Source organism: Cervus elaphus, chromosome 32, assembly GCF_910594005.1.
Source record: "Cervus elaphus chromosome 32, mCerEla1.1, whole genome shotgun sequence".
Classification (NCBI taxonomy): Eukaryota; Metazoa; Chordata; class Mammalia; order Artiodactyla; family Cervidae; genus Cervus; species Cervus elaphus.
In genome coordinates this window covers 9,216,511-9,242,763 of record NC_057846.1, presented here as the reverse complement: position 1 = coordinate 9,242,763, position 26,253 = coordinate 9,216,511, and the positions used below count along the sequence as shown (strand labels likewise).

At 36.5% G+C, this 26,253-nt stretch overlaps 1 protein-coding gene and 2 pseudogenes across 1 annotated transcript; all 3 read right to left on the bottom strand.

Moving 5' to 3' along the window:
- Positions 1-3,389: 3,389 nt before the first annotated feature.
- Positions 3,390-4,292, bottom strand: LOC122687777 (olfactory receptor 5AL1-like). The gene has a single exon (XM_043893406.1). The coding sequence runs from the start codon at positions 4,290-4,292 to the stop codon at positions 3,390-3,392; it is 903 nt and encodes a 300-aa protein (XP_043749341.1).
- Positions 4,293-14,654: 10,362 nt separating this feature from the next.
- LOC122687731 lies at positions 14,655-15,585 on the bottom strand (annotated as a pseudogene).
- A 3,371-nt stretch (positions 15,586-18,956) lies between these two features.
- LOC122687711 lies at positions 18,957-19,925 on the bottom strand (annotated as a pseudogene).
- Between the last annotated feature and the right edge of the window lie 6,328 nt (positions 19,926-26,253).

The following is a 26,253-nucleotide window of genomic DNA, read 5'->3' as shown; positions in this document are numbered from 1 at the left end:
AGTGTCCCTAACAGCATAGGATCATGGGTCTGGAAACAAAGACATGACAGTAGAATCGATCCTTCTTATCATTACATCCTGTGACCAACTTTCTCATTTTATGTGTCCTATTCCCACAATATTAGGCTGTCTGGATTGTAGGATGAGAATCCCAGAGGGCAAATATTTGCACTAGCAACTCAAGTAGTGTTTTTTTTTTTTGTGTGTGTGTGTTTTGTTTTGTTTTTTGTTGATTTTTATTGGAGTATAGTTGATTTTTATTGGAGTATAGTTGATTTTTATTTGAGTATAGTTGAAATTGTGTTAGTTTCAGGTATACAGCAAAGTGAATCAGTTATACACAAACGTATATTCACTCTTTTTTAGATTCTTTTCCCATATAGGTCATTATAGAGTATTGAGTAGATTCCTCAGTGTTTTACCGTTGAAATGTGTTTTAATAAGTTCTGTTTCTATTTATAACACAAAGCAGAGTAGTATTTTTCTATTTAAATGTAAAAACAAAATATATATATATATGGGTGTGCTGATAAATGTGTGTTTTCTCCATTTATAACACAAAGCAGAGTAGTATTTTTCTATTTCTATTTAAATGTAAAAACAAGTTCTGTTTCTAGGGATGTAGAATCAAAATCTTTTGGAGTGCACATACTCAGTGATTGAACTTCATGTTTTCTATCAAAGCCTCAGCTCAATGGCTTGTTGTTCCGTAAATGGCAGCACATGATCTGTCCTGGTGATGACCCAGAGAGCTTCCTTCAGGCAGAAGCAGCTGCTGTCCTGTGCTCTCTGCCCAAAGACTCTTACAGAAACAGACAGGAAAAACTCTATGGGATGATAGAATTGAAAACCTTAAAATTTGGGGGCTTCAAGTGGCTGCCCATATTCCTTGGTTCCCAGTCCCCCTTCAGCCACAGCTGTTATCACTCCAGTCTATGTTTCTGCCATCACATCTCCCTCTGGAATCTTTGACTCCTTCACACCAACAGACTGACAGAAAAGGAATGACTTAGTGTGCCAGTTGAGGTAATGAACTCAGATTAACTGAAGAAGTTAGGGGTACACATGCACAATGGAGCCAGGAAAAAATAAATGAAACATAGGAATTCATATGGCATTTTTAGAATGTCTGTGTCCAGTGATAATGCCACTGCTGGAGGAAACTGCAAAAATAATATAATTTAACAATATAAATTAACAAAGACAGGGCAATTAATTTATCAGTAATTAGGCAGAATAAAATTTATGTCACTGCACCCAGAAGTAATCAGTGGAGCTAAAGTGCAGGCTGAACATAGAAGGGACAATACCTAAATGATCATGGTAAAATGTTCAACCAGGAGTGTTTGGCTGTTTCATACAAAAATAAGCACATTTTTTTAGCATACAAGTCAGCAATTTATCCAAAGGATTTGAAAACATGCATCTATATAAAAATATGCATGACAATATTTATGGCTGATTTATTCATAATTGTTAAAATTTTGAAGCAACCAAGATGTCCTTCAGTAGGTGAATGGATAAATAAACTGTGGTAAATCCAGACAAAGGAGTTATTCAAAGCTAAAAAGAAATGAGCTATTAGCTATGAAAAGACACAGAGGAACCTTAAATGCACGTTACTAAGTGAAAAAAGACAACCAGAAAAGGCTACGTACTATATAATTACAACTCTATGACATTCTGGAAAAGGCAGAACATCAGAGACAATCAGAATATCAATGTTTGCCATGGGTGAGGGCAGTGGGGACGAGATGAATAGACAGAGCAGAGAGGATGCTTAGCACAGTGAAAATATTCTGTGCAGTAGTACTATGATGGATTAAATCATTACACATTTGTCCAGAATCATGAAATGCACAATACCTTGAGAGAAACCTAAGGTAAATCATAGACATTGCATGATTAAGATACATCAGTGAAGATTCATCTATTGTAACAAGTGCACCATTTTGGTGAGTGGTGTTGATAACTGGGAGGTTATGCATCTGTGACAGTAAGGTGTATAAGACAAAGCTCTGCATCTCCCTTTCAATTTTGTTGTAAACATAAACTTCTCTGAAAAATAAAGCCTTTTAAAAAATTCCCGACCTTATAAATGTAATGCTGTAAAGATAATAATAAGTTCATTTTATGGACATTTTAAAAACAAAACATTTTAACCAAGCAACATATTATATTTAACTTTGGTTCAACATGGAGGAAAAAATTTACATGGTGTTAATACTATTTGCATTGCTCATGTCTCTCAAAATAGCCTAAAATCCTCAATATTAGAGAGAAATGAGGCAAAATTATGATTTTAAAATGCTTTATTTTTCTTTATTGACAAAGCATTTTATGTTCAAAGAGAATGGATAGTTTCTATCTCTTTTTTAGAATTCAACCATTAAAATATTTATGAGATATCTACTATGTGTAAGTCAAAATAAGAAAATATCTGTTTTCAAGGAGGAAATAAGACATCAGCAAACTGAGTCACAAAGGACAAATGCTCCTCTGCCTACTGAGACTGAATAATTATACAAGCCTTGATTTAAAATGTCCTAAATATGTACTCTTATGGCAGAAAGTGAAGAAGAACTAAAGAGCCTCTTGATGAAAGTAAAAGAGGAGGGTGAAAAAGTTGGCTTAAGTTCAACACTCAGAAAACTAAGATCATGGCACCCGGTCCCATCACTTCATGGGAAATAGACGTGGAAACAGTGGCTGACTTTATTTTTCTGGGCTCCAAAATCACTGCAGATGGTGATTGCAGCCATGAAATTAAAAGATGCTTACTCCTTGGAAGGGAAGGTATGACCAACCTCGGGAGCGTATTGAAAAGCAGAGACATTGCTTTGTCAACAAAGGTCTGTCTAGTCAAAGCTATGGTTTTCCCAGTAGTCATGTATGGATGTGAGAGTTGGACTATAAAGAAAGCTGAGCACTGAAGAATCGATGCTTTTGAACTGTGGTGTTGGAGAAGACTCTTGAGAGTCCCTTGGACTGCAAGGAGATCCAACCAGTCCATCCTAAAGGAGATCAGTCCTGGGTGTTTTTTGGAAGGACTGATGTTGAAGCTGAAACTCCAATACTCTGGCCACCTGATGCAAAGAGCTGACTCATTTGAAAAAACCCTGATGCTGGGAAAGATTGAGGGCGGGAGGAGAAGGGGATGACAGAGGATGAGATGGTTGGATGGCATCGCTGACTCAATGGACATGAGTTTGGGTAAACTCCGGGAGTTTGTGATGGACAGGGAGGCCTGGTGTCCTGCAGTTCATGGGGTCACAAAGAGTTGGACACGACTGGGAGACTGAACTGAACTGAAATATATACCCAGCATATCTTTAGTAACAATACAATTCTTATTTTTTATTCAAATACATCTTTTCAATAATTTTTCTCTAAGCATTTTTTACCTCCCAATTCCTCAAGCTGTAGATCAATGGGTTTAGCATCGGAATAACCACATCATAGAAAACTGAGGCAAATTTGTCTTTATCTAGTGAGTGGCTTGACTTGGGCTGCAGGTACATAAAACTGAGGGTCCCATGATACATAGTAATAGAAAACAGGTGAGAGGCACAGGTAGAAAAGGCTTTCTGTCTCCCTACAGCAGAATGGATCCTTACTATGGCAAAGATGATGAACACATAGGATATGAGTACAATGAGAAGAGAACAGAAGACCTTGAATCCTGCAATGACTAATAACATCAGTTCTTTGACTTGCGTATCAGAGCAGGCCAGAGCAATCAAGGGAGCATCATCACAGTAGAACTGGTTGATCACATTAGGGTCACAGAAAGCCATGTGGAATGTAGCCACTGCTTGTATGAATCCCACCAGGAATCCATAAATATAAGAGCTAGTGACCATTTGGATGTAGAGTTTCCGAGGCATGAGAACTGCAAAGAGTAAAGGGTGGCATATGGCCACATACAGATCATAAACCATGACAGTCAGCATTAATAATTTCCAAACTGAAAATGTGATAAAGCCACACACTCGAGTGGCACATGCACAAAGTAACACGCTTTTAATTTCTCGAAAAGAGTTCACAAGGGTGTTTGGTGTGATGATGGAGGAACCATAAGAATCCACAAAAGCCAGATGACAGAGGAAAAATTTCATGGGTGTGTGAAGTTGAGGACTCACTTGTATTAGAACAATCAAACCAAGATTACCCAAGGAAGTAAGCAAGTAGATTAACAATAAGATACAAAAGAAAATGAACTGAAGCTCTGGGTTATCTGTGAGGCCCAAGAGGATCAACTCAGTAACTGCTGAATGATTGCTTTCTGCCATGAAATAAACAATTCTACAGTAAATTCCACCAGAGCACACACTCTGGATAATCTTGACTTTGTAAGGAATGATTAAGTGTGAGAAGGTATCCCTGGCTCTCCAGGATGTTATGCCAAACTCAGTTAAAGTAGAATCTTGGTAAGGACTCTAAATTATGTGTAGATGTACTTGAGAATTTACTGTAAAAAACACTTGGTCCAGGTGGAAATTCCATTAAGAAGCTGTAAAAGAAGAAAAGGAGAATTTCAATTAAAATTTTATAATCAATGCAATAGCAAAACCTGTGTTGTACTTTTCTTTAAAGAAAAGAAAAGAAAAAAAAAAACATTCAGGATATAAAGTGGCTTTGATAGCAAATACATTAACATAATTTCTTAAGTTGTAAATTTCTTTCACAGAACTGTCATTTTATCATTTCATAAGAATATTAAAAATTAGCAAAATCAAGCATGGAAAGTGTAAGTCAAAAATCAAAATACTAACAGTATGTTTCTTTAGGGAACCAGTTTGGTATAATATTAAAAGTTTTTTTCATTTTGTTTTTCTTCATATTCTATTTTTTTATATACATACACAATATTGATCTTTAGGAAAATGGCATTGTGAAGTTTTCTGGCTATCTTTTGGGAAAATACACACTAGTGAACAATTTTCCAGATTGTAAAATGTTTTTAAGTAATTAAGATATATGTTTTTAAGCTCTATCTTGAAGTATCAAATGGTCCCAAGTGAATAGCATTTGAACAGCATTTAGAAGAACCTCATTTTGCAGAAGATTTATATAAACCCAAGGTGGCTTCTCAGTGTTCAAAAACTGGTACAACTGAATTTGTCCCCATCCTTTCTCAAAAGGGCAGAGTATAAGTTAATATGATTTTCCTTTATCACTGTATTGTCTCAGGTTACTTCACATGCACCTTAGAGATTTTCAAGACAGTAAAAAACGTGATAAAATAAATATAAAATCTCCTCCCATGTTAAATTTGGATTGATATCCCCTTGAAAACTTACCTTGATTGCTCCTTTTTCTTTCCGTTCCCATCACCAATTTTCAACCAAACTTATTGGAGTAGTTATCTGTCCCCAACTTCTCAAATATATTTATAGCTTTTTCAGTTGCTAAGTTGTATCTGAATCTTTGTGACCCCATGGGCTGCAACATGCCAGGCATCCCTGTCCTTCACTATCTCCCAGAGTTTGCTCAAATTCATGTCCTTTGAGTTATTGATGCCATCAAAACATCTCATCCTATCTCACCCTCTTCTCCTCCTGTCTTCAATCTTTCCCAGCATCAGGGTTTTTATCAGTGAGGCTGCTCTTCGAATCAGGTTGCCAAAGTATTGCAGCTTCAACTTTAGTATAAGTTCTTCCAGTGAGTACTCAGGGTTGATTTCCTTTAGGATTGACTGGCTTGATTTCCTTGTAATCCAAGCGACTCTCAAGAGTCTTCTCTAGCACAACAATTTGAAAGCATCAATTCTTCGGTGCTCAGCCTTCTTTATGGTCCAATTTTTATATCCATACATCCATACACTACTGGAAAAATGATAGCTTTGACTATACAGACCTTTGTTGGCAAAGTAATGTCTCTGCTTTTTAATATGCTGCCTAGATGTGCCATAGCTTTTCTTCCAAGAAGCAAGCATCTTTTAATTTCAAGGCTGCGGTCACCATCCGCAATGATTTTGGAGTCCAAGAAAGTAAAATTTGTCACTGTTTCCACTTTTTCCTCTTCTGTTTGCCATGAAATTATGGGACTGGATGCCATGATCTTAGTTTATTGAATGTTGAGTTTTAAGCCAGCTTCTTCACTCTCTTCTTTGACCCTAATCAAGAAGCACTTTCTGCCATTGGAGTGGCTCTTTGTGATCCAACAGATTGTAGCCCACAAGGCTTCTCTGTCCATGGGATTTTCCAGGCAAATATATTGGAGTGGGTTACCATTTCGTACTCCAAGGGATCTTCACAACTCAGATATGTAACCTGCGTCTCTTATGTCTCCTGTATTGACAGGCAGATTATTTTACCACTAGTGCCACCCTGGAAGCTCCATTTATAACTTAACAAGGTGTAATCCACCTCTCTTTCTCATTAAAACAAACAAAAAAAATTCTCTGAACATGTTTAGTATCAACTTCTCTATTTGCAAATCCAATAAAACCTGCATTTTTTGGCAGCACTGTAGCCCTGAACTCTATTGAATAAGGCTTTAAAGCAAAGCAGTCTTTTGAGTTCATTTGCTCATTTTGATTCTCAGTCTTGGAGTCTGTTCCTATTGCTGTGCTTTAGATGGCATGTTCTTCATGTTCTCTCCAAAGGTCCTTCCTCCCATTTTGATACCTTCTTGATCAATTATCCAATCCTATGTACTCAATAGGCATCTATTTGCTGATTATGAACAAATAGATTAATAAATTATTTTTCCAACTACCTCTTTCTGTTCCAGCTTTATACATCTAAATATCTCTCAGAAATTACCATTTAGATATTTATCAAACTACTACACACAGAAAAGAACTTGATATTTCTGTACATAGAACCCAAAACTCAAGACTTGGAGTATATATTTTCTAGTGCAATGAACAGGCTTCCCAGATGGTTTTAGTGATAAAGTATCTGCCTGTCAACTGAGGAGACATAAGAGACACAGGTTCTATCCCTGGGTTGGGAAGATCCCCTGGAGGAGAAAATGGCAACCCACTCCAGTATTTTTGCCTGGAGAATTCCATGGACAGAGGAGCCTGGTTGGCTCTAGTCCACCGGGTCACAAAGAGTCGCAATGAACAGTGTCACTATCCATTTGCTCCCCATATCAGAGAGCAATTTCTTTTACTATGCATCCCTGATCCTCATGCTAATGTTCAATTTGCCCGTCTACTACTGATAAAGAATCCTCCTGTCAATTCAGGAGACACAGTAGATGCACGTTCAGTCCCTGTGTTGGGAAGATCCACTGGAGAAGGAAAGAGCCACCCATTCTAGTATTCTTGCCTGGGAATTCCCATGGACAAAGGAACCTGGTGGGCTACAGGTGGGCTACTCCAATGAGTCGGACATGGCTGAGTGACTAAGCAATGACAACACTAAAAATTTTATCCTTCACACAATTTTCAAATCTGGTCATATATTTTGCTTTATTGGTTCAAGCACAATGGTACTTTGTGTGTGTGTGTGTGTGTGTTTCCAAATGAAACCTAACTTTTAGTCTTGCCTCCAATCAGTCTTATTGTTCTCTGTTCCTCAATTTTCAGCTTATATGAAGTTTTACAGAAACTTTATTCTTATTTTGTCCTGATGAAATCCTTCAGTGTCTTTCCATCACCGTTTGGATAAACTTCAAGTTCTTTCTCATAGCCAACATAGCCCTTGAAAACTTCATTTCTGCATCTCAGATCAGGTGCCTCCTGAAACATTTCTTTTGTCTAGTTACTATGTTATGAGTATTCCAAATTTCTGTATGTATTTAAATATGAGACAGAATTTTATACATCCTTTATTCTCTTCCTAGAACACTTTTCCTCTGCCATCATTCTTTTTATTTGCCTGATTTTCTTTCTACTTGATTTTCTCTACTCTATTGAATCACTTCCTCTTAGAGGATTTCAAGGGAGTTTAAGTCCACCTCATATAAACATTCTTACAGCCACTGATTCCTTCATGATATTCACCACACTATATTGAAGACAACTATTAATATGTCTATAACACATTGTAAGCATGAACTCCTTTTGGCAAGAAATAATATTTCTATTTCATATTCAATTTAATCTTTACCTCCAACAGCACCTAGTATACAAAAGATGGTCAATAATTATCCCTAAATGATTAAGTGGGTAAAGTTATATTTTTGTAAGTTCAAATTCTTTCCCCAAAAAAGGGAATTGAGCACATTTTTCTACTACTTGATGCCTTTTAATATTCAATATGCCATCATTCAGTTCAACAACAAACCCCTAAATAGTTCAGTGTACCTGAAAGGAATCTTTGTGAGGCCAGTAATATTTAAAATTGCCTGGGTATTTATGAGACAACTTTGTATTTTATGTATGTAGTCCTGAAAGGTTGTTACTGAATGATAAGATGCCAGGATTCTTGGCCTCCGGAGGAGACAAATTCAATCTGGGGCCAGAGACGAGGCTGGACCACTCAGAGCTTTTGTGTAATAAAGTTTTATTAAAGTATAAAGGAGATAGAGAAAGCTTCTGACATAGGCATCAGAAGGGGGCAAAAGAGTACCCCCCTCCTAGTCTTTAGCTGTAAGTTATATGGTCACTCACAGTCTGTTAATGAAAAGAAAGGGACGTCTTAGAATTTAGAATGGCACCAGATAATTCATTCCTGGCCATAAAACGACTGACTTGAATCTTGTAGAGGGCAGATTACCAACAAATAGCTTCATTTACATAGATTAGGGAACAATATCTGAGTAAATAGGTTAGGCCATTTGGGGGAACCAACTTGAAGATAGAGTCTGGGGTACATTAACATAGCTTAAGACAACATTTCCATAAGAAAAAGAAATGTATTGGTTAACTCAAGGTTTGAGAGTAGTTAGCTTCAGGTGAAACCAGGTGTCATGGCAACACAGCATTTTAAGAGAAACCTCCTTTTAAATTTGTATAGAGAAAAAAAAATATATATCCCTGGTTTGTTTCCTCCTGCTGCTTCAGAGAGATAAAAATGTCTGGCACTTGCAGCCTATTTCCTCTGTTTGGAGACCCCTGGCCTTCCTGCCTCTTACCCTCTCAGTCCCTCAGGGAGATTTCTTTTTGTACTACATTCTTTTTAACAAACATTGAAAACAATATAATTATACATACACAAACATAATTATTTAATGTTTAGTAATTGGGGGAAAAGCTATTTCCCTTGAAATGGTAGATCACTTTTTCAGCTATGCTTAAAGAATCTAGAGTAAAGGAATATTTTAATGATCTCTTTTGGGAAAACAACTTGATTAGTTGCTATGTCTGCTTTGATTATTTGTTTTGAAGTCTGTTGCATTGGCTTTATATTAAGATTATGAATTTATTTAAAATAAATGTTATATCTATGGGTTTTGTATTTAGTAGCAGTTTTTGGAAACCATTGGATAAAAATGAATTTCCCAAAAGTAACTTTCATTCCTTCCTTCTGAGATTAATGTTCAAATCAATATTATGATTGACATTTCAGTTCAGCAGTAAAGATTAAAAGTATTCATTTCTTTCCCTTCAGTATCTAGAAGACAAAACATACAAATCAGAGGTCAATTGACATTTCACAGAAATATATGGACCTCTCCATCCACAACTTGCTTTAGATGGCCAGCCTGATGATACCACACACCTAAGAAGAAAAGATATTATGAGTTTTGTTCACATAATGGGACTTTCTAGTGCAGGTCAGGAAGCAACAGTTAGAACAGGACGTGGAACAACAGACTGGTTCCAAATAGGAAAAGGAGTACATCAAGGCTGTATATTGTCACCCTGCTTATTTAGCTTCTATGCAGAGTACATCATGAGAAACGCTGGGCTGGTAGAAGCACAAGCTGGAATCAAGATTGCCAGGAGAAATATCAATAACCTCAGATATGCAGATGACACCACCCTTATGGCAGAAAGTGAAGAGGAACTAAAAAGCCTCTTGATGAAAATGAAAGAGGAGAGTGAAAAAGTTGGCTTGAAGCTCAACATTCAGAAAGCTAAGATCATGGCATCTGGTCCCATCACCTCATGGCAAATAGATGGGGAAAAAGTGGAAACAGTGTCAGACTTTATTTTGGGGGGGCTCCAAAATCACTGCAGATGGTGACTGCAGCCATGAAACTAAAAGACTCCTTGGAAGGAAAGTTATGACCAACCTAGATAGCATATTAAAAAGCAGAGACATTACTTTGCCAACAAAGGTCCGTTGGTCAAGGCTATGGTTTTTCCAGTGGTCATGTATGGATGTGAGAGTTGGACTGTGAAGAAAGCTGAAGGCCGAAAAATTGATGCTTTTGAACTGTGGTGTTGGAGAAGACTCTTGAGAGTCCCTTGGACTGCAAAGATATCCAACCAGTCTATCCTAAAGGAGATAAGTCCTGGGTGCTCATTGGAAGGACTGATGATGAAGCTGAAACTCCAATACTTTGGCCACCTCATGTGAAGAGTTGACTTATTGGAAAAGACCCTGATGCTGGGAGGGATTGGGGGCAGGAGAAGGGGACGACAGAGGATGAGATGGCTGGATGGCATCACCAACTCAATGGGTATGGGTTTGGGTAGACTCTAGGAGTTGGTGATGGACAGGGAGGCCTGGCATGCTGTGATTCATGGGGTCGCAAAGAGTTGGACACGACTGAGTGACTGAACTGAACTGAACTGAGGGAGAAGAGGGTGAACTCCAAATCTGATCTGAAAATATGGCTAGGAGGAGCCAGTAATTGCTTGAGGGTTTTTATTGTGATGAGTGAGTGGAACTGAGTGAGGATTCCCATGCACAAGATAAGACTTGCAGGGTTTGAATCTTCTGCAAAAGATGGAGCAGTGGGTCCCTTACTCTAGTTATGGACTAAAAAGAGACAAAGTGGCAAAGCTGGAAAGCTGTAACTGGTCAAACAGCAAAATACAGAGTTAGATACTGCTCTCCACACCTCTCTTTTTCATCAGGCTCTCCAACCTGTGATATCAGAGATAATCATGTATTTGAATCCATCCTTTTCTGTCTCAAATAAGAAAAAAATCTTTCTGTGATATAGGGTGAGATTATTTGTGTAATAAAACAAAGGGAAAGAGTCAAGGAAGAGTGAGAAACAAAATTCTACGAGCTGGGAGTTGACTGAGGTTTGGAAAAGGCACCCAAGAGCATGTGCTGTCACCAGGCCTCTGGTGAGCACTCACGGCCAGTGGAGACAGCGTCCCGACCAACGAGTCCCTCAGGAGCCTGTACCAGGAGTCTGCGAGGTTAGCCTGGACAACAGTCTGACCATATCCCAGCACAGAGTATGTCAGATTGTCAGCTGGAATCTCCCAGGCCATGCCCAGCACACGTTGGTCCACTAGTGGTCTCCCATGGGAGGAAGGGATGGCCTCCAGACTGAGGAATGGCAATACTCAGAGCCCACAATCAACAATCAGCTCCGAGCATGACCAGCCTCCTGAAGCTGCCCTGTCTGCAGGGTTAAGGAGGACCCACCCATCCTGAAGGAGACGCTGGTGTCCAGGGAGTCTTAGCCAGGAGCTTCTTTTAAGTGCAACATTCTGAATTCCTTAAAAAAAAAAAAAAAAAAAAAAACTTGCTATGTATTTATTATTGTATTTTTAGTTCCTGGGCTGTTGCCAATGGCCTAGTTGTTTAGCCTGCCACATGGAAAGTTGCATACAGAGAGATCTGTGGCCACAGACAGTGGAAGCAAGTAGTGGTTGCTGGTAAATTTGCCTTAGACTTTCTCCAAATGGATTAAGGTGAAGTCTCTGCAATCTAACATAACCTGATGTACTGGGTTAATGCCATGAGGCAAGAGGTAAGGTCACTGAAAAGGCATCTGCCTTTCTCAAATATACTACAAATTGGGGAAAATTTTGGGGGACTTGGGTTGGATCCTGAAGAACATGTTTGAGGTTTATATGAAGATTGACCTCACCCTGTTGTTTGGAATCTTGTGATTGTGTGTATGCATGCTCAGTTGTGTCTGGTTCTTTGCAACCCCATGGAATGTCATCCACCAGGCTCCTCTGTCCATGGAATCTTCCAGGTAAGAATACTGGAGAGGGATGCCTATTCCAGAGGTAAAGATTATCCCTGCAATGCAGGAGATGCAGTTGTCATGGATTTGATCCCTGCATTGGGAAGATCCTCTGGAGGAAGAAATGGCAACCCACTCCAGTATTTTTGCCTGGAGAATCCGATGGATAGAGGAGCTTCGTGGGCTATAGTCCAGGGGGTCAGAAAGAGACATGACCAAAACAACTGAGCACACATGTAGGCATATATATGTATTCTCCCTTTTCTTGTACTGTGTGTATGCAGATGTTGAAATATAATGTTGTACACTTGAAACTTATGTGATATTATAAACCAGTGTTACCTCATTAAATAAATAATGTAAACTTATGCCAGTTCCTTTTGCACTGATGGGAATTATGCCTTCAAGCAAGAGACTGTATCATAAACCATTTTAAAAATTTATTTCAGCTTTGAATTACCTTTTACAGATCATCACCATGGGTCTATAAGATCTTGAAACATACTTGAGAAGCCCCGTCTTAGGAGTACATAGCACTTGGTACACAGTGATGCAGGAACAGTGGAATCTGTGGAAGTGCCCCGGAATCTGACAGGTGGTGGCTCTGATTTGAGGCTTCTCTGCTTGGGCCAGGAGGCACTTCAGGCACAATAAAAATGATACAGTGGATACAGAGGTTGGTTTTCCTCTGTCATGCCTGCAAAGTACTTGACCTCCCAACATAATGAAATTGAGTCTAGCTATTATAAACAGTGCTGCGATGAACATTAGGGTCTAAAAGAGATGTATTTATCCTCCTAACTTAAAAGAGTTGAATACTTGAGAAGAGGCCTTGATATGTTCATTACTGTGGCTACAATTTTAAGACTGATCATAAAGTTATTAAGAAATATACAGACATTTTAAAATATTATACAAAATTGCAATTTAAAGTTTTCTAAAAAACTATGGTACATTGTTTTGTAACAGTTTGTAACAAATGAAAACTACAATCCTAGTAATAAACCCTTATAAAACAAAAGGCAATTATGGTAAACTAAACTTTAGGAAAGATGGATGAATCGTTTTATTTAATTTCATAAGGAAAGATATATTGTTTTTAGATATTACTGGCAAGAAGTTATAGCCTTTTAAAGTTACAAAGGATTATGAATTGGAACATCAAAACAAGAATGTGTTAAAAGATATTGTTCAACTAAAACATTAAATTAAAATTATATAACAAATGCTAGAGGACTTATTTAACTTTTTATTTTGACATAAATTCAGAGTTTCAAAGAAAGATGCTTTTCTCAGAAAACTATGACATTCATGAATAAAATTAAAGACAAAATAAATGGAAAGATATATTGTGCTCATTAGTCTTGTTAATATAGCTATATTCTCCAAGGCAGTTTACATATTCAGTGTAATTGTTTTCATATAGTCATAAATGTATGTTACTCAAAACAAGGACAGTCTTCAAAGACCAAAGAACTTCAGTAAAAATCAGCAAATTAACTTTATTATTGGATCTATAGATCTTACTCTGTGCAGAAGGACATGCTTCCCTTGTTAAAATTCAAGTTACTGTTTCAGTCTTTTTAAGCGAGATTTTCTGTTAGTGTTGATGTCAATGTCCATGTTAGAGTTTCAGAATCAACAGTTCTTTTCAGATTCCTCTTACTCTGTGTGTGTGTGTGTTTGTGTATGTGTGTATGCATGAGTGTATTTTATACCATTCTAATAATTGAAAACTGCTTTAATAATCTGAAGAAGATATGATATTTTTTCACCATGTAAGATTTGTGAATTGAAGCATTCAAGTCAAAATTCCACTATGAAAAAGAGAGAGATTTTAAGTGATCTACAAAACAAAATTTAAACCACTATTTGCAACTGAATTTATTTCAATCTTATATCTTTCAATATGGCTGTTGTAGTTCAATCATTAACCATGTCCAACTCTTTGTGACCCCATAGACTACAGTACACTAGGCTTCCCTGTCCTTCATTATCTCCTGGAGTTTGCTCAAACTCACATCCATTGAGTCGGTGATGCCATCCAACCATCTCATCCTCTGTCATCCCCTTCTCTTCCTGCCTTCAGTCTTTTCAAGCATCAGGGTCTTTTCCAGTGAGTCAGCTCTTCACATCAGTTGGCCAAAATATTTTGGAACTTCAGCTTCAATATTAATCTTTCCAATGAATATTCAGCATTATCAAAAGCTATAATTTACAAAATAATTTTAAAAAATTAGAAAATAAGTGTATCTTCTGTATTAATATTAACTTTCCCTTGGTGGCTCAGATAGTAAAGAATCTGCTGGCAATGTGGAAGATTGGTTCTATCCCAGTATCAGGAAGACCCACGGGAGAAGGGAATGGAACTCACTCCAGTATTCTTGCCTGAAGGATTCCTTAGGCAGAACAGCCTGGCAGCCTACAGTCTATGGGGTCGAAAAGAGTCGGACAGGACTGGGATTAACACTATCACTTTCACTTTTTAAATATTGCAGTGTTAGAAAGTATGTTACTAAAGGTATGATCATGCAGAAAAACTATTTGTTTTTTGTTTAATTACTTTTTTTCTTGCCTCCTAAATGTAAAGGCTTTCAGTTAGAGCATAGGTCACTTAAATTATAGTAGAATACACTTTTCCATAGTTCTCTTCAAAGCATTTTTTTTACTTCCTTGTTCCTCAGGCTGTATATGGGAGGATTTAGCATGGGAATCACCACGATGTAGAATACAGAAAATATTTTATCAGTATCCATGGAATGGCTTGTTTCTGGCTGCATATACGTGAAGATGATCAGACCATAAAATATAGTGATGGAAGTCAAGTGTGAAGCACAAGTAGAAAATGCCTTTTTTTCTGCCTTCAGCTGATTTAATCCTTAGAATAGTAAATAGAATGAATACATAGGAGACAAGGATGATAAAAAGAGCGAAAAAGATATTGAACCCAGCAAGTGTGAACAGTAACAGCTTTTTGATATATTTGTAATGGGTTTCATGACAGGCCAGGGCGACCAAGGGGACATCATCACAGTAGAAATGATTTATTATGTCTGAATGACAGAAAGATAAGTGGAATGTAAGAACTGCTTGTAGGAGGCCCACAGAAAAGCTATATAGAAATGTGCTGAACACCATCTGAATACAGATCCTTTTGTTCATGACAATGGTATAGAGTAAAGAATTACAAATGGCCACATACCCGTCATAAGCTATGACTGAGAGCATATCAAATTCACAAACCACAAACATGATAAAGCAAAACAACTGAGTGGCACAAGCAGGTAAGCATATTCTTTTAGTTTCTTGGAGGAAGTTCACCAGAGTGTTAGGAGTGACCGAAGAAGTATAGCAAAAGTCAACAGAAGCTAAGGAAATAATACATAGCTGTGTGAAGCTGAGGACTGACACGAATTAGCATGATTAATCCAAGATTACCCATGACACTAATTAAGTAGATCACTAAAAAGAACACAAAAAGAAGGGCTTCAAGCTCAGGGCTGTCTGTGAGTCCAAGAGGATGAATTCAGTTACTTCTGAGTTATTGTGTTTGGCTGTGAATTGTGTATAGAAGCATATCATACTGTTATCTCCAGAACATCTATTGCAGATAATCTTTCACTTTGTGTATTAAGGACTTCACTCATGTTTATTTTATGGTGACCATATTGCAAAGATAAATCTTCACTGATCAATAGGCCATTCTCAGATTTCAGTGCTGCCTGCTTTGGATTTGAACGGATTTGCTGCAGGCAGGAATTCCAACACACTCAGTATTCAGGATATTTGTTAAGGAAGACAGAATATCTTGCATTAAAATATAGTACATCATGTATACAAAATTCCAGCATCATAGGTATTGTAGCAGGATAAATATTTTAAGAGTTAAAGATATGGCCACAAATATATTAAGAGTAATATATTAAGATGAAACACTAGGCATTTCAACTAGAATTAAGACAATCATGACAGTTACTAAATATTATTCTTAATGGGCTAGCCAATGCAATGAAGGAAAGGGTGAAATATAGTTATGTACAAAGTATGAAAGTATATCTAAATCAATATGCTTAGTGAAAAGATAATATTGGTTTTTTTTAATGATTATGACAGTGTCCTCTGTTACAATGCTATGTAATGAAAATTATAACATAATTTTCACAAAAATGTGAAACTTCAAATAAAAGTGAAAACATAGTTTTCAGAATTCCACTTCTATGATAAACAAAACATTTAAACATAAAGCTTAACTTAATATTGAGTTTAGCAATATTAAATTGCTATATCCATCTTACATATTCATGTTATTTATGTTTATGTCAAATAAATTCATAGTTTCACATTATTTTTGATAGAATGACATTTAGAAAAGAAATTCATCTATAGTCTTGATCTCATGACAATAGATTTAGTGGGTGTTTGCTATTAGTTTCACCTTCACACTGTTGAAGAGATGGAGGCAAACATAAGTGTCTGAGATGTTTTGACTCCTCAAAGGTCAGACCTAGCATTCAGATTCGGGCTTTCAGACACCAAGGAATCTATACGCTTTAATTGAAGAGCTATGTCACGGTAAAAGCTCCTTCTTGCCAAGACAGGACAGTGTGAATTCAAAGACTTTAATGACAGGCTTTGAGTATATAGAATAGAGACTCAAAATTTGCTGCAGGAACCACTGAAATAGTGGATAAATGTGTTTAAAGAAAAGACAAAAAAAAGAAACTTTTGAGAACTGTATACTAAGTCCACCCTGTATCTCTATGGTTCACTAAAATATATACTATATTTCTTTTCTCTGGTTATGTTTCATTAAACATTCAAATGGCACACACACACACACACTCACACATATGGTCTTCACAGGTGGTGCTAGTGACAAAGAATCTGCCTGCCAACTCAGGAGATGCAGGAGATGCAGATTCGATTATTTGGTCAGTAAGATCCACTGGAGCAAGAAACGACAGCCCACTCCAGTACTCCTGCCGGAACAAGTCCATGGACAGAGCAGCCTGGTGGGCTACTGTCCATTGGGTTGCAAAGAGTCAGACACAACTGAGTGAGCACACACACACACACACACACACACACATGCATTCATTAATATATATTAAACTTATATGCAAATTACAAACTCAAAACCATTTTCTGCATAACTGCAAGCTGTTAAATTATCATTACACTTATCTGAAATTATATATGCATACCTGTATATCTATATCTATCTATCTATCTATTTATATCACAGTTATCTATTGTGTACGTTAATCCTCATTTATAAATTGGCCTCTCAAGTATAGTATAGTTGGGACTAGAATTCAGGTTCTTTAGCAAGAGAGATGATATGCAAATGCTTATGATTTATTATTACTCTTTTGTGTATTCAGTACTTTAGAAGACTCCAAATTTTGTAGTGCTATCCTTATTTAATTGACAAATAAGCTACAGGAAGCCCACACTCAGTTCAATTCCATCCTTTGACTACAAGGAATGTGTTCTTTTCAGAACTAGGCTGCATTGCCTAATGTGTTCATCATATTATAAACTATACCTTACCCAGTAATGACCAACTTACCCAAGTTTTGCCCAGTACAACTGCATAGGATCCTTGCTACTGGAAAATGATCTATGGTGTTTCAATTATTTTGTGTATATTAATTTAGAATATATGATGCCCCTGGTATTCTATTCTTGAGTTAGGCCTTTTTTAGATACTCTGAAAAAAATATAACAAGGTCTCATAGGTTTAAAAATAAAAAAAAAAAAAACAAAAACAGTTCACTTAAAAATTAGTCTTCAGCAATCAGACCAGATGCCAGGCCATATTAAATCAGTGACTCAGGTAAACTTAAGATGTAGTAGTATTCTTCTCAATAAAGACAATTTGAAAAAAAAAAAATAAAGACAATTTGTTAAATATATAAATATGGAGCAGCTTTATTCATTCATTCATTAATTTAAACTTATTTTTATTGAAGTATACTTGATTTCTGGAACAGTTTTATGATGTCAGAGCCTCCCTTGTGGCTCAGCTGGTAAAGAATCTGCCCACAATGCACGAGACTTAGGTTCAATCCCTGGGTTGAGAACATCCCCTGGAGAAGGGAAGGCTATCCACTCCAGAATTCTGGCCTGGAGAATACAGTCCATGGGGCCGCAAAGAGTTGGATACGACTGAGTGACTCTCACTTTCACTTTTCACTGATCAATGGAAAGTTTAAAGATAAAACTGATCTTTGTGAGACTATCAAATAACTGTGAGAAATCTCTATATTTTGAGGCTTCCCTGGTGGCTCAGACAGTAAAGCGTCTGCTTGTAGTGTGGGAGATCTGGGTTCGATCACTGGGTTGGGACGATCCCCTGGAGAAGGAAATGGCAACCCATTCCAGCACTCTTTCCTGGAAAATTCCATGGACTGAGGAGCCTGGTTGGCTACAGTCCATGGGGTCACAAAGAGTCAGACACGACTGAGCGACTTCACTTTCACTTCACTTTATAATGTTATATTTTTCCAAAATACTAGCAAATTAGGGAAAGAAGTACAATGTGCATCTTTGCTCTTCATATGGGATATGGCTAATGGAACTGGGGAATCCTGACCCAGGGATTTTGATGTGGTGGAAAGGTGAAATCTTTGTCTTATAACTAGTTACATATCCTGATAATGGTTTGTTATGCAATTATTCATTTGAGAAGTAAAAAAAAAAATATTGGTATAAATTCTTATGGAACAAATAATTATTTTTTAATATAATTTCATTTGAAAATGAGAGAATTGGCAAAAAGTTCTAATGGACACTTTTATATCTGAAATCTCATTCTAAGTGAAAATCTTTAGAAAATTTTATTACACAATGAATAGACATGTAGAAATCCAGTATTAAGAATAAGCATTTTGGTAGCTTAAGAGAAAAAAATCAGACTGTGAAGAAAATTCCGTTTTTATTCATTCAAGTCACTTTCTTAATTTCATGAACATAGAAGCCTGGTTTCTATTCATGATAAATTTTTTCAGGGCATCTTTCACCTCCTTATTCCTAAGACTGTAGATTAAAGGGTTCAACATGGGAATGAGCACTGTATAGAAGACAGAGGCCATCTTATCTATGTCAAGGGAATGATTAGAACTTGGCTGTAAGTGCATAAAGATGAGGGTCCCATAGAATATGGTGACTGCCAGCATGTGGGAGCCACAGGTGGAAAAAGCCTTGCATCTGCCTTCAGCTGAGCACATCTTTAGGATGGCAGAAATAATGTACATGTAGGAGACAAAGACAACCAGAAGGGAGGAAATGAATATGAGACCAGCACAGGCAAAAATCCATAGCTGCTTGGAGTGAGTGTCTGAGTAAGTGAGACTGAGAAGAGGCATGTCATCGCAATAGAAATGATTGATGACATTGGAATGGCAGCAGGAGAAGCGAAAGGTGAGGATGGTATGAAATAGGGCAACCAGGAAACTGTAGTTATGGGGGCAGCCACAAGCTGAACGCTGATGCCTGGGGACATGACAACCATATACAGGAGAGGGTTACAGATGGCCACATACTGGTCATAGGCTGTGAAAGCCAGTAGCAAACACTCGGCAGTCATAAAGGCCAGTCATGGGCCATGTGAAGCCAAGATGGGAAGCACATCCATTGAAAGAGATAACTTTTTGTTTGTACAAGAAATTCCCCAGCATTTTGGATGTAATGACAGAAGATTAACAGAAATCAACAAAAGCCAAGTTACTAAGAAAGAAGTACATTGGTGTGTTGAGTCTTGAATCTGTTCTAATGACTAGGATCAGACCTAGGTTGCCTGCTACTGTGAAGAAGTAGATGGATAAGAATAGGACAAAGAGGGGCATCTTCAACTCCTGACAATCTGTGAGGCCCACAAGAACAAATTCTGTCACCTGGGTGCAATTTATCTGGATCATGTGTCTTCAGTATGCCTGGATGAAGACAGGATAATGAAATCCAACTTAATTAAATTCAAGTCTTATTATCCTTTAAAGTAATTGGTATTATCCACATGAAAATGCTAACAGTAAAAGTGCTAGCACCCTTAAGTCTGGCAATGGGACAAAGAGTAAATGGAGATGTTTTACAGGCCAGGCATATTTCTCTTCCCCAAGTCAAATGCATTTTATGAAATTAACGGCTGTAGATAGGATTCAGCCCACATTGACTCTTTGCTCAAAGCTCTTAGGTTATTTAAAGTTTAACACTATTTTTTTCAAAACATTAAAGCTATTGCTTTTATTAAAAATATTCTAACATTAATAATATAAAAGAAAATGAATCCCCTGCAGTGACATCACTCTGGCAGACTTGCATATATGATACAAACTCCACATTCTGCAGTGCTGACAGAGCAATGAACAGCATGCTCTAGCCATCTATTCTATACTCATACTTATTGCAGGGAGGCCACCGTGGATTGCTCCATAATCTTCACAAATGTGTTTATAATGCAAATGCTGAGAATGGGCAACTTTATGAAAGACTATAGCCCACCTCATGGGTTGTTTTTGTTTTTTTTTTTTTTAATATAATATAGATATTTTATTTGTTTTGGCTGCACTGGTCTTCCTCAGTTTACACAGGCTTTCTCTATTTGCAGTGACCAAGACTACTCCTCTGTGTGGTGCCCAGGCTTCTCATTTTTCTGACTTTCCTTGTTGCAGACACAGGCTCAGTAGTTGTGTCACATGGGCTTAGTTGTCCCAAGGCATGTGGGCTCTTCTTGGACCAGGTATCAAACCCATGTCCCCTGCATTGGCAGGTGGATTCTTAACCACTGAAAAATGAGAGAAGCCCTACTCTGCTTCTTATATGCCCATTTCATATACAGGGAAGAGACCTTGAGAGACAAAGCAACTGAAGTAAGCTGACAGCCAGTCTGTAGCACAGGGGGTTTCAAACTTGTGTTTTTCTGATACAAGAGCTCACCCACTATTAGATAACTAACAAGGACCTACCTTATAATGCAGGGTAGTCTGCCCAATACTCCAAAATGGCCTATATGGAAAAGAATCTACAAAAGATTGAATATATGTATATGTATAACAGCAGAAATCACAATATTGTAAACCAATAAAAATTATACTCCAATAAAAATTAAAGAGTAAATGCAAAATTTCTATTTGATTTCACTTATTTTGTTATATCTATGAGAAAAAAATGTACAATGAAGTCTCAGTAATGAACAGTTGATTTTCTAATAAGAGATAACTGTTGAAAAATATTATTTCATTGAGATTTATGCCAAGCATGGTACAGCAGAAAGAACCCTGAATGAAATGGGGAGATCTTTATTTGAATGCTCTGTCACCCTCAAAATACATTAATTTTAGCATTTCAAAAATTCAATTTGTTCCTCATTTTCCTTATTTAAAGTGGTGCCTATTTTATCAACGTCAAAAATATTTTTTAAGTGTGCATGCATGGATGTTTCTACAACTTTCTATGGGAAGAAGATAATTTTTGATGGTATTGATCATTACATGAAATCTTCAGAGTGTTTAAAAGCCTAGTTAGTGGTGCCACAAATAGATGAATTCCACTTTGAAATAGTTAAGCAAGTATTTGATTGGAAGTTTGGTTTACTATTTCCAAGACAGCAGCTAAGACTTCACTGTTTAGCAGTTAGAAGTGCTTCAGTATGCCATTGTATTTTATCTTAAAGGTAGCACATGCATATATTTGACAATATATTTGAAATTATATTATATATTATCTTTTATGATCTATCCCATGATCATTTATATTCATATTTCACTCATATCTCTTATGCTGCAGTCAACATACAGAATAATTATTTTTCAACCCTCAATTACAGTATGCCTTTCCATTTTTCCCTACTTCCTATGTGTTTTATCCTATGCTTATCTCTACCAGGTGAATGGTAATTAAACAGTTGGAAGAAAAGCCCCTATTTATTCTTCAAAGCCTATCAAAACTCAATCTTTCCTAAAAAGAGACTTCTTTAAATTCCAGTTCCTCTGTTACTTACTAGTTTTCATTTTTGTGTTTAGAAACATTTTATACATCATTTACTTACATATCATTTATGATTTCCATCTGTTTCCATATTTCCTCTTTTGATAGATTGTCAATCCCATGGGTGGGTGCCATGAATTTTTAATTCATTTCTTAATACAGCCCCTTCTACATGCCTGGTGATAATGAATTAAATATTAATTTTTGAAATACTATTTCAATTTATGCCCGCATTCATAATTTATACTTTTATTTGTATCAAATATATTAAGGGTCACAATGATGATTTAATTTTAATGTGCTCATCTCTCATTCTGGGTAAAATGACTAGATTTGCTAAAATGGAAAAGAGACTTTTGACATAGTTTACAATCTAATCAGTTAAGTGCCTAACTTGTCTAAATGTTTGAATAGATTCTATCTCAGAGATTTCATTTTTTTTTTTCATTCCAAACTACCAATGTCTAAATAACTGAAATAAGATTAGAGGGAATATTATTTTCCCTTGTTTCCAAAATGTCATCCAAAATATTTTATTCTAAAATATATTATTCTATTATAATTCATTTTAAAATTGTTCATTTGTATCCCAATTTTTAAATACACTCTTCTAAACTATACCTGGGCAGATTGTGTTCCTATTTCTTCTCCAAACAGGTCTAGGCAGCAGCAAACTGAAAGGTTTTGTCACTGACATATCCCAAGGGATCTTTCTTAGAGTATGACACAAGTAAAAGAATCAGAAAGCTTACAGCCACACCCCAAAGGGACCCCAAGGCAGGCTGGAGTTCAATTAGCATTATTATTCATTTTGAAGAACTTCAGGTCTACAGTTCTGCCTATATTATTGCCCTAAGGTTTTCTAGTTTTTGAATTGCTCTTATTTATTTGTTGGTTTAATTGTTATGTGGTTGTTGTTGTTCAACAAAAGGATTTAAATTTATCCTTGGAAGAAAGATAAAAAAATTACCTTGTGAACTCTCTAACTACATCTCTTTCAAAGAAACAAATATATAGCTCCCCCAAGAATCTATTTCTGAACATCATTGTTCTATTCTTTGAAACGGTCATGAAGAGTTCATTTCCTCTTTAGGTTGTCTCTGTCCATCATTACTTGATTTCCTTGGTGACCTAGTCTAAAGAGCACTCTCCCAGAGAGCTTTCTTAGCTCTTCTGTGTCTACAACAAGGGTGTACAGATAGAAGACGGTTTTAAAATTTATTTGGAAACAATGTGTCTGCTATAAACTGAATTGTATCCTCCCCAAATTCATAGATTGAGGCCCCAAACCCAGTGAGATGATATTTGTGGATGGTCCTTAGGGAGGTAGTGTTAGATGCAATACTGAGAATGGAATCATCATGATAGAATCAGTGGCTTTATAAGGAGAGACACTAGCTTGCTCTCTCTCTCTTTACACATAAACACACACAAACATCCCATTCTCTCATCCACACACATACACACACAGAAGAGGCCATGTGAGCACAGTTAGATAACAGCCACACACAATCCAGGAGTTCCTACAAAGAACCAAATTTTTCAGGACCTTTATCTTTGACTTACCATTCTCCAAAATTATGAGAAAATAACTTTCTAGAAATCAAAGAGGACACAAACAGATGGAGAAATATACCGTGTTCATGGATTGGAAGAATCAATATTGTCAAAATGGCTATTCTACCCAAAGCAATCTATAGATTCAATGCAATCCCTATCAAGCTACCAACGGTATTTTTCACAGAACTAGACCAAAGAATTTCACAATTTGTATGGAAATGCAAAAAACCTCGAATAGCCAAAGTAATCTTGAGAAAGAAGAATGGAACTGGAGGAATCAACCTGCCTGACTTCAGACTCTACTACAAAGCCACAGTCATCAAGACAGTGTGGTACTGGCACAAAGACAGAAATATAGACCAATGGAACAGAATAGAGAGCCCAGAGATAAATCCACGAACCTATGGACACCTTATCTTTGACAAAGGAGGCAAGGATATACAATGGAAAAAAGACAACCTCTTTAACAAGTGGTGCTGGGAAAACTGGTCAACCACTTGTAAAAGAATGAAACTAGAACACTTTCTAACACCATACACAAAAATAAACTATTATTAAAAATCCACTGATTTTTATAGTATTTTGCTATGGTAGTTTGAATGGACAAAGACAGCATGTTTATGGAAACAATAATTCTCTATACTGGAAAAGTTTTTGTTGGGTTGGTAGGAAGGGGTGATGAGGGAGAAAGGAATTATGGAATTATCTTTATTTTTCCAATATAGTGCAATTTCTGTTGCTTTCTCAGTAATTTACAGTGTCCAGTATTTAACTGAGGATGTGCCAGATACTTTAATTATATCTTCCAGAGGTTTGGAATAAATAGGAGGTGAAAAACCAAACTTCAGTTACACATAGTGAAACTAAACGACATAAATAAGAGGATCAGTAAGACATTTAATGAAAACCATGATTTCCAAAGCAAGGAAAAATTTGCATCCTTAAAGATTCTGGATTAATGATGGATGACCAGATTATCCTGCATATGGTTTGTGAGGACACAGTGAGGGATTAGTCTGCTTTGTATAGTGCTTTTGAATATAAAATTTACCATGTTGTTTTCTATGCAATAAATTTCCAGCAATAACTATGGGCTTTAATATAATGGCTGCAGGGGAATGGCAGTGTTAGTATCTAACACTGTTTGTACACGATGCATTAACATATGTCATTCAGTGAACAGGAAAAGCAGCAAAGCCTTGCATTTCACAGCTTGACATGATCATGATTGGTCAGCATCAATCAGGATTATATGAATTAGCATGAATTATGCTTAGTAAATTACATAATTATTCTGTAACTATGCCATACTTAATTTTACTTTAAATGACAAACATAATACAGTTGAAAAAATGTTCTGGTTTCATTTACACTTTACTGTAAAATGGCTTGACTTCTACTTGGTATAAGTATGTTGGAAAATTAACTAAGTAGAAATCTTCTGTGTAAATCCCTGCATATGAATACCTTAGATTGAATTCAAATGACAGTAAAGAGGAGTTATCAACCACAGCTTGTTAGGACTGGGTTTTTATAATGCCATTTCAACATTAGTTTTATATATATGTCATCAAAGACTCTTCCCAGGGGAAGGTTTATCTTTCTATTTCTTAAACTTTAGGAGAAAGAGTTCAATTCAGCTGATCAAAGTTTTGGGGAGGGGAGAGTATTTGACTAGGAGATACATTAAGGGAACTTTTAAGGTGAAGAAACTGTTTTGCATGTTACCTAGAGGGTTGTTACTTGACTCTATACAATTATCATAAATTCATAGAACTGTATATTGCAAAGATTAAATGATATATATATATAAATTTATAAAAAGTTAATGAGATTGTCAGCCAATGCCAGGAAGAAATGCACACAAATGTATTTGGCTGTGTTATGAATGTATGACATAATCACACTCAAGACAGGGGATTTATTGTCATGAGTAACTATGGAAAATAGCAGTTTGATTAGACACTGTAAAATTACAGACAAAAGAAACTGAATATAAACTTTGTATTCTGGTTTATACATTTGTTTCTCATGGTGATTCAAGTTAATTCTGAAAGTGCTATACATGTATATTGGAGTTGAACAAGCAATTAAATGGCTTTTAAGTAGTAGAATCACATGTCTCACTGTTGGAGAGAAACTTGACAAATAAGCTTGCAAATGAGACAAGCATGCAGTTGAGGCAAGAGCTTTACAGACAAACATGAAATTTAGACAGTGCTCCTGGCAACTGTTCCCTGGAAAATAGTCCTCAGGAACAGGATTTTCAACTTGTATAGAGACAGTTTGGGAGATCTGTGATTTTTTTTTTTTTTTTGCTCCCCAGATCTTCATTTGAAAGCCCAGGAGAACCTGAAAAAATATTTCATGCCATCTCCCTGAGAAAGTACCAGTGGGACTCACATTGCTTTCTGAGTTGTCACAAGAGACTGATCTGTGAGAACTTGGGAATTGAGCCTCTATAAATAAAATAAATGTGTTACTACAGTTATTTAGAAACTTCTTTGTGGAATAGATTATGACAAAAATTATGATAAGTGATTATCATGGAAACCTTGAATCCCCAAACACATCAAATAAAGTTAACCTCATTTCAATAACACATTTAAAATCAGACCCACACAGCAATTTTCACAATTTCCTGTTTTCCCTAACAGGATTATTAAAGAAAAGTTATACTTAACAGTTTGAAAGTCACAACTG